General features: G+C 42.7%; 1 protein-coding gene across 1 annotated transcript in view; it reads right to left on the minus strand.

Moving 5' to 3' along the window:
• Nucleotides 1–7,229: 7,229 nt before the first annotated feature.
• The window catches only part of LOC100539040 (histone H2A.J-like), a 27,559-nt gene continuing 25,382 nt past the window's right edge, over nt 7,230–9,406 (minus strand). Inside the window, exon 2 of the mRNA XM_010710518.2 lies at nt 7,230–7,940. Within this exon, the coding sequence (XP_010708820.2) occupies nt 7,331–7,940 (610 nt within the window). The 3' untranslated portion in view covers nt 7,230–7,330. The remainder of the gene's footprint in view (nt 7,941–9,406) is intronic.

Genomic DNA, 9,406 nt, shown 5'->3' on the forward strand with positions numbered 1-9,406 from the left:
TGATTTCTGCATACAGCTGCATTAGAGCAGCCCAACTGCATCAAGAAAGAAAGAAGTAGTATCAGCCTGATAATTTTCAGCCTAGGAAGCCAATTGTAGAGTCAATGCAGTTGGGCTGTATTGAAAGAGGTGTAGATAATAGAGTCATAGTATCATTTTGATTGGAAAAGACTACTGCAGTCATCTAGATTAACCATATAGAATCACTGAGGTTGGGAAAGACCTCCAAGATCATCCAATCCAGTTGTCCACCTGTCACCACTATTTCTAACGAAACCATGTCCCTCTGTACAACATCTAAATGTTTTTTTGATGTTCTCCAGGAATGGTGACTCCAACACCTCCCTGGGAAGCCCATCATTACCATACCCACTAAACCAAGTTCCTCAGTGTCACATCTACCCTTTTCTTCAGCACCTCGTTAATAGTGACTCCACTTCATCTCTGGCCAGCCTGTTCTAATAACTTGCCTGTAACTCGCAGGTTGAGGGAGGTAGTTCTTTCTTTTTGCCCTGCTCTCATGAGATGCCCACTTTCAGTACTGTGTTTAGCTCTAAGACATACAGCATGAGAAGGACATGAATGGACAGAGTCCAGAGGAGGCTGTGAGGATGGAGTACCTCTCTTATGAAGACAGACTGTTCAGCATGGAAAATAGAAAGTTCCAAAATACCTCCTTCCTGCCTTTCTGTACTTAAAGGGAACCTACAGGAAAGATAAGGAGGGATGCTTCATCAGAGAGTATAGTGACAGAACAAGAGTATTAAGCTAAAAGAAGGTAGATTTAGATTAGATACCAGGAAGAAATTCTTAGTAAGATAGCTGTAGATGTTGACAGAGAATCTGTGGATGACCCGTACTTGAAATTGTTTAAGGCAAGGTTTGATGGGGTCCTGTGCAATCTGGTTTAGTGGAAGCTGTCCCTGCCATGTCAATGGGGTTAGAACCTAATGATCTTAAGGACCCTTCCAATCCAAACTATTCCATGATAGATCTCAAAATTACCATGATTGCTCTGCCTCCGTACCTCAAGCCAATATCCACAATGCAATGTTCACAATTGGCAAGACTTCTGAGCTATGTAATCAATTCCCCTCAAATTGTCAAGATGACATCAAATATATAGAATTACATTGTGACGAAGATAACATTTTTGAATTAAGAATTATCTTTTGCATTATTTAGACTTTTGGAAGCTATTTGAGAGAATTAAACAGTCAGCATAGATCACACAGGCTGAAGTTCCTCATGATAAAAGATATTTTATTTTGGATTTTATAGGGTAAACAGTTATAGAGCCCATCATCTTGTTCCTGTGTTTGTGGTGTATGTCACTATGTCCTATCCACTAGGATGTTGTTTTGTAAAGATCTGTGAAATGTTTGCCTCTGAACTGGCAGTAGTTCAAACAAACAGTATTATTTTTGACATCTAATACCATTTTACCTCTACACAAGTAATATGTTGAGACTTTAATATTCCAGTCAGGCAGATCTTCTCACCAGGCTTTATTCTTTCCCAGAAGAATTTATGTTCATAAGGACATTGCAATTCCTGTTATTGCACAGGTCACTAGCGTTGGTATGTAGGAAATTAGCACATTTCTCTCCTCTGGTCCCTGGGTGCCTAGATTAATTTTGTTCTTGACATCTGGATTTTATGCTACATTAGTTCTTATTTATTCTTTTATTAATTGAATACCTTCCTAATTATCTTTCCTGTCTGCCCCCATTGAGCAGTGAGCTGCAGGTTACCCAAAAATTTCACTTGCTTCTAAGGAGAAACTGATCTTCCACAAAATCACTCTTTCAAAAAAAAATCCTCAACTTAATACATTTTTCTTCTCAGCAGTTCCCTTCCACAATTTCCATAATGCTTCTTTCAGAGAACAAAGTCCAGTCCTTGCAAGTAATTCTCCACCATCGTTCTAGGTTCATTATAAGTTATCTGCAGCCTGTGGAACCACCCATGATGCAATCTTTAAAAGCTATGTGCATTGTAACTTATTTCTGCTGCATAATGGGGGATTTCTGTATAATGATTTTTCTTAAATGCAGTATCCATCAGCAGTCCACAAGTCCAGAGTATGTAGCTGCTTTCAGCCGTTGCTCTGTAGACATAGCTTCTCTATTATCTGGTGATGTTGTGGTGCTACAGAGAATTTCTCATGTCTTCATGGAGGAAAATGGTAATAAAAAAACCCTCAGCAACCACAGTCAGGGGAAGGAAAAAAAAAACAAAAAAAAACAAAAAAAAAAACAGCAAAACAAACAAACAACAGTAATCACAAAAAGGGATTCATTGATATGCATAGAGATCCATGTTTCCTTGGAAACCACCATTGCTACTCTTCAATTTAATCTTTATTAAACACCTTTCTCTTCCAGAAAAGAAAACATCATAGAATTTTATTTTCTCTCTAGTTTTGCTGTCCCAAATCCCTAGAACTGGATGGAGAAAGATGTAAAAATGCTGGTGTAGCTGACTGTTTGCATATTTGCTTTAATATTTGTGCATCCCGGGTTCAATGAATGAAGAATTTCTATTTCTGGACATTTCTATTTCAAACAATTGAGTGAGGAAGCCTCTGCTTATTAAAAAACAAGGAAACAGGAAAATGCCAAGTAATCTTAAAGTGCTGATAAGGGTGAGTGTGAAGTATGTAAATAAAAGATGCTACTTTACAAATAGCGACTTGTATTGTTTGTGGAACGTTCAGACCAAAGCTGCTGGAAGCTCTCCTGTGATCTTAAAGCTGAGTTATTCTAGCAGGTCAACAGCGAAGTAGGGAAGTAACAACATGCTTTTATTTCATACATCTGTAGTTGGGAAGGTTCCATTTCTGCATTCTCTCTTTGCAACTACCAGGAGCGATTTGTTATGCAGGTGGAGCAGGTGTTTGGGACATTCAAAAGAGAGCAGAATTCATACAGAAAGCACCTCCTGCCTCTGAAAAATTCAAGAGATATGAGACCCATCATTCAGGTAGAAGAAGGATCCTTCACCTCTTCTTCATTTAATGGGCATTTTTACTTTTCCTAGTGATCACTAGGAAATCATAGGAGATTACACATATGGTGTGGATGTAGTGCTGTTCCAGGATTTCAATGGCAACAGACTGATTAAATCCTCTTAAGGCTAGAAGTATCATCGGCATTGTCTTGAGATGCTGAACTTGACCCTGAAGTAGCAGCCATCACTTCTTTTTGGTTTCTTAGGGATCTTGGGGATTGTTACCAAAATTAACAAAGCCAACCCATCACAAAACTTCAACATGCTTATGATGGGAGTCTAAAATCTTACATGTTTCTGCAACTTGTACATCAGCTATCAAACAGAGACAACATTGTTTGGGATTTACTGCTTCGAACCATCTTCTGGAGTATAGCACTGCTGTTTTTTCTTGAAAAGAATAGGCAAACAAAAGAAAACACCTCAACCTCTCACCCCTCTTGGTCTTGTCTTCTTGATACAATGCAATATTTCATTATCTCACCTGTCTTGGGAACGGCATAAGCTGTAGGTTACAGTTACAGATACTGAATAAATAATGTCTTGGGTGTTGCACTAACAAGAAAAAGGTGTTTCTAGTGGTGCTTCTTCATTTCTGTTTTTTTTAAACGCCTTCAGAAAAAACATTTGCCTGGACGGTGCTTAACATGTTGTAAGCACCCTCAATCATGAATGAAACTTGTGATTTCATCTATTCCAAATTTCAGGGTGTCAAGTGTATTCTGAATCATATCAACTGTACACTGTGCAGGAATTTGTCATATGCACTATTTTTGACCATGAGTAACAAGCATCCATGTCAGCTGACAAATATAATAAAAAGCACTTGTTTTATGTTGCTGTTTTTACTTTAAGTCACCCTTTTGCCAGCTTTCCTGAGGTGCTGTGATACCATTTTTAGTATGTTACAAGGTTTTACATAACAAGCACTTTCCATTTCTATGTTTGCATCTGAAGCTGGCCAACACTTTTCACTTCTGGCATTCCCTTGAATTTTCAATGCCTCTTTGGTCCTTGTTATGTGCAGAATCCTAATAGTGTGTTTTTTGGTAAACATTCCTCAGGACAGTAATTTTTTAATCCCCGTAGCAAACAGCCATTCTCCACTGACAGCTTCAATTTCCAGAAACACTGAGGCTACATTTCTTTTTAACTATGTGATGAGATCATCCCTAAAGGAAATAATGTGTTAGTCTGTTCAAAAGGACCCTTGTTTCTACAGCTATTTCCTATTCTGAATTAAGGAGGTCATCTGGGGGAATTATGCTCTTTCTCTATACGTTTCTCTGGGGAGCAGGAACAGGACAGTCCATGTAATGCTGCATAACAGAAATCACACCACTGAGCCACATCAAAGCCAGTGTCTGCAGTCTGGCAGCTGAACACAGGCTGTTGCCTGTCTTTGGACCCAAGGTATTTGTCCAGTCTTTTGTTAGACCAATTAATCTGCATGTATTTTCCTTTCAGTTCGCAACTTGTGAAATTAAGCAGTGCATCAAATTATAGCCAGGGCATCTTTTTCATTTTAGGTCTTCTTAATCTCATAACCTGCATCTAGTGAGTAGTATCTAGTATCCATCAGAAGAGGGGTGGCCAGCAGGGACAGGGAGGTGATTGTCTCCCTCTACTCTAGTCTTGTAAGGCCCCATCTCGAGACTGTGTCCAGGTCTGGAGCCTCCGGTACAAGAAAGATAGGGAGCTGTTGGAGAGGGTCCAGAGGAAAGCCATGAAGATGATCAGAGGACTGGAGCACCTCCCCTCTGAAGACAGGCTGAGGGAGCTGGGCTTGTTCAGTCTGGAGGAGAGAAGGCTGCAGGGTGACCTCATTGCAGCCTTTCAATACCAAAGGGAGCCTACAAACAAGAGGGGAATCAACTCTTTGAAAGGGTTGACAACTGCAGGACAAGGGGAAATGGTTTTTAGTTGAGGGAGGGAAGATTTAGGTTGGATGTCAGGGGGAAGTTCTTTACAGAAAGTGATGAGGTGCTGGAACAGGCTGCACAGAGAGGTTGTGGATGCCCCGTCCCTGGAGGTGTGCAAGGCCAGACTGGATAGGGCCATGGGCAGACTGGTGGAGGTTGGTGGCCCTGCATGTGGCAGGAGGGTTGGAGATTCATGATCCTTGAGGACCCTTCCAACCCTGGCCATTCTGTGATTCTGTGATAGTGCAACCTGATCTAGTGCATTTAGTGGTTCACAACCTTGCCTGTGGCAGGGGTGTTGGAACTACCTGATCTTTAAGGTCCTTTCCAACCAAAGTCATTCTAGGATTTTATGATTCTGTGATTTTCAGTTTTCATTACTGTTTTAAAGTCAGTTCTACAAATTAGTAAATGCCCATCATTATGAGCTGGTGAAGTGAAAGCCCTTATCTTCTAGAAGAAAAGCTGCTATATGCTATGAGTTACAGTGCTTCCAGTTACCTGAAACTACTCGTTCCTTTTCCAGATCCTCCAAGATTTCTGTTTTCCTTTTTGTCCAAAACATTTAATTATCTTAATACAGTGGCCATCAAGACAGTCAGTTCTGATAAATTCGGAATTAAACTTTCAAACATGTTGAGAAAGCATTTAATGTCTAAGATACTTTGTATCTGGAAACGTTTGATTTTCTTAGAGGTGGTATATCTTATACATCTGGATGATGTCTTAAGTAAATAATCAGATTTTCAAAAGAGATCAAAGACATCACATTTTGTTAGCTTTGAATTGATACCACAGCACACTCTTCACAATCCTCTTCAGGCTTTATAAACATTCCTTTGGGTAACTCCTGAGCTAACCTCTTGTCCATACATGAGGTACCACTATTTGCTCTCTTCCTGCCATCCCCGACCTTCTGTTCTTCCAAACGCAGCAGGTACACAAGGGCAATACTTCTCCTAAAGCACCAATAGAAGTGGTTTGGAATTTTGCTTTTACTCTTCACTGGGCAAAAGACAAGGGATGCTCACAGTCAATTATTTTCTTTCATCTAAGAGGGGAGAAGTGCTACTCTATAAACCAAATCTGTTTTCTGGAACTGAATTTATCCTCATGTCTCTATCTTAAACTCTTGGATTTTATATCAGTTAATCAAATATTCTTTTAGCCAGAACGAGGATGTAAGCACAAGAGTGACACAACAGCACAACTGCCATAGGACATTCACACTTCCAGTTTCCTGCCATATTAATAATTTAATCAAGTAGCTGTTTGATGTAAAAAAAAAATAAAATAGCCAAGGATCCTTACCCTAATCCTAACCCTAAACAATTCCATTGCTCGTAGTGGAATGCCGCAGCCTCCTCTCAGGATAATCATAGGCTCTTTTGTTAGCTAAATCCAACTGCTCATCTGAGAGGGTGATGTGGCGGGTGGGGGTGGGAGACAGTAGATGGGCTGGGTGTCCTGCGGTACTGCATGTGGAATTGTGGGTGCAGGAGGCTGGGTTCACTCCCACAAAGAGGAGTCTGGATGGACTGGACATCTTCACATGTCCGGTTTGTCCAGAGATGACAGACAGGTTTGTGTGCTGGTGGTGTGAAGTCAGAGGTGTGATTTAAGCTGATGCATAAGTGTGGTGGGGGGTGAAACTCAGTGGCCTCCCCTGCCCCTGGCTGTGTTGTGGCCATGGGATTTGGCTTGGAACTGCAGGATCTGCTTTTTGACTAGGCATGGGCAAGTTTCACAGCCTTTGTCTTGTTTTCATGTGTGTTTTCATCATAATTTCAGGCTTTTGTGTCTGGTTGCATGCTCCAGAAATTTTGGTGAAGCTGGGAAAGCCAGTTGTGCTTGGTTGTGCTAGGCCTGGCCTTTGGGAGGGCCAGGAGTGTTGGGGGACGTTGTGGGAGAGGGTGGGGATTTGCGGTGCTGTGGATGGAGTGATGGAGGTTGTGGGGCTGTTCACTGACATCTCCCTACCTCCCCCTCCTCCCTCCCTCTCTCTCTCTGTAGTCATGCTTAGGCTCCTGTACAGGAACCATTTGGACAGGAAGACAAAGCAGCAAGAAGGTCCTGGAGGTTCAGCTGCTGGCAAAATACCAGAAGGCAGTCAGGGTTCCTGAGCAAACCCACTGCAGGGTCTTCCCCACTGTGACACTGCCAGGTGTCACTGTTCAACAAACCAGTCCACTGGCGAGGTACCTCTTGCCCCAGGGTGACAGGCAATTGCTGTCCTTTGACCTCGCTCTCCCTGCATTGTTGCCTAACACTTGCAATTCACTCTCCAGCACAATATGGTAGTGCAAGGGCTTTTATTCAAACTGTTAGACCATAGCGGGTAATTTGGCAAACAAGACAGCCCTTGCCATGCCAATATCAGACAGGAGTTTCTGCTTTTACTCGGCAGTGACAGCAGCACGGGCAGGTGCAGCCTGTTGCCTTCTGTGGCTTCTCTTCATCCTCTTGGTCTTCTTCATTTTGGAGGGTGAGGCCACGTGCTGGCTTTTTGGGTCAGGCCTGCCACTGTGCTTAGGTCCGCTTCCCAGAAGGTGCTTGAGTACGGAGCTGTTCTTCAAAGACATCTGCAAGTGGGATGGAGAGATGCACTGTTGGTTACTCTTCTTGGAAATCTTCCCAGCCATGTCCATGGTCTTGTGCGTCACCCACTGCAGCACAGCAGCCAGATAGACAGGAGCACTGGCTCCAAAGCGCTCAGCAAACTGGCCTTTGCGCAGCTGCCTCTCTATTCGGCTCACAGGGAAGAGCAGCCCAGCCCGGGAGGAGCGACTCTTTTTGGCCTTCACTTTCCGACGCATGGAGGGCTCCCCAGAGCATGACGCCTCAGGCTCCCTCTCCTGCTCAGTTGCAGTGCAGACCCCATCTGTTCCAGCCATGCTTCTTGCTTCCATCGGTCTCTCTATGCTGTGCAGGCTTATCTTCCTGTGCCTTTGCTGCCTGCTCTTGATGTATTTGCTGGCCCTTGCTGTTGTTTTCTGTCTGCTCCACCTCTACCAGCCCAGTCTAGAAGTGTCTGTGGCTGGGTGGCCCCACACACTCTGGCAAGGACCTCTCCAGCAAGGCCGAGCTTCCCTGAGGAAGGGCTTCAGCTCTGGCCTTCTCCTCTGCAGACTGAGGCCCTGTGTTCACCAACCCAGTGGAAACCAGGGTGCCCCTTGCCTGGCAGGACCAATAGGAAAGGACTTTTTCTGTGACCTCACCTCCCTGCTTGTGACATCATCCCCACTGGCCCCATCATTTACAGTGAGCTCAGGGGTGGGCTCTGCATCCAATCCTTCCCATTTTCCCATGGCAGAGGTTTTCCCAGTGTATGACTGTAAAGGCCAAGCCGCAGTGCTGCCAGTAAAGGAGAATCCCAACATCTCTTCTTTCCTTTTTTTTCCCTTCTCTAATTATCCACTGTGTACTCTTACACAAATCAAGGGATTTAGGGATACTGCTGGAAGTGTTCATGGCAGCCTGATGAAAGACAGAGCCTGTTCCTGTCAAAGAAAGGTGGTAGCTTTCTGTCCTTTCAGGTTACCTCTAGCAGAAGACCATGAATCGAGGCCTCTGATATGCATGATCTTCTCTTGAGCAACAGAAAGCTAGTAACCTAATAAATGTTTGGATGGCAATATCTTAAACTTACATGGGATTTTATTTCCTAGATTTCCTTAACATACTGAAAAACAGAAATCTACCTCTATAAGTAATAGTCAGCATTCCTAAGATCATACAATCCAAACAGCTCAGGTAAAAGACTAAATATGGTAAGAGTTTTCTTACGCGACAGCAGAATGTGAAAATATATTCTTGAATTGCCACAAAAGTCTTCTGCCTATTAAGGCTATCACTTGTTTATAGCTGTTGGGAAGATAAAAGTCTGAAACTTAGTGTTTGTCCCAGCTTTCATAGAACTGAGTCCACTTGTCAAAAAGTAGCCTCAGAGTAAGTAAAAAGCACTACAGGGAGACAGCAGAAAGCTGGGTCTTGACCACCTGCTTCAGGAAAATGAAATCCCATCCAATCTGGCGCATAATGGTTAAGACTTCCTCTTCTACTAGTCATTCTAGAAAGCAAACAAACAAACACACAAAAACTGTAACTCTGTTGATGTCCTCAGTGATGGTTTTGGGAAAAAACTTTGCCATATATGAAGATCTGTTACTTCTGGGTGGCCTAGAAAGCAGAAGGTGGCAGCAGGTATCACTGAAAGCATCCATGGACAGCCCATTTCCTCTATGATATTTCCAGTGGTTGATGTGTGTACTAAAAGCAGTTATAAACAGAACACATGGAAGAAGAAAATGCTTATTTTAAAAATTAAATTCCTTCTCCTTCACAGAAATGCATCAAGTCTGGAAACACTATCACTCTGACCTCAAAACGAGTGACTTTTGCACTCAAACTTCTAGCCAATATTTCTACTTGTCAATTACATCTTTTTTTTTTTCTTCATCTTCTTCTTTTTT

The sequence above is a fragment of the Meleagris gallopavo genome, chromosome 4 (genome assembly GCF_000146605.3).
Source record: "Meleagris gallopavo isolate NT-WF06-2002-E0010 breed Aviagen turkey brand Nicholas breeding stock chromosome 4, Turkey_5.1, whole genome shotgun sequence".
NCBI classification, from domain to species: Eukaryota; Metazoa; Chordata; class Aves; order Galliformes; family Phasianidae; genus Meleagris; species Meleagris gallopavo.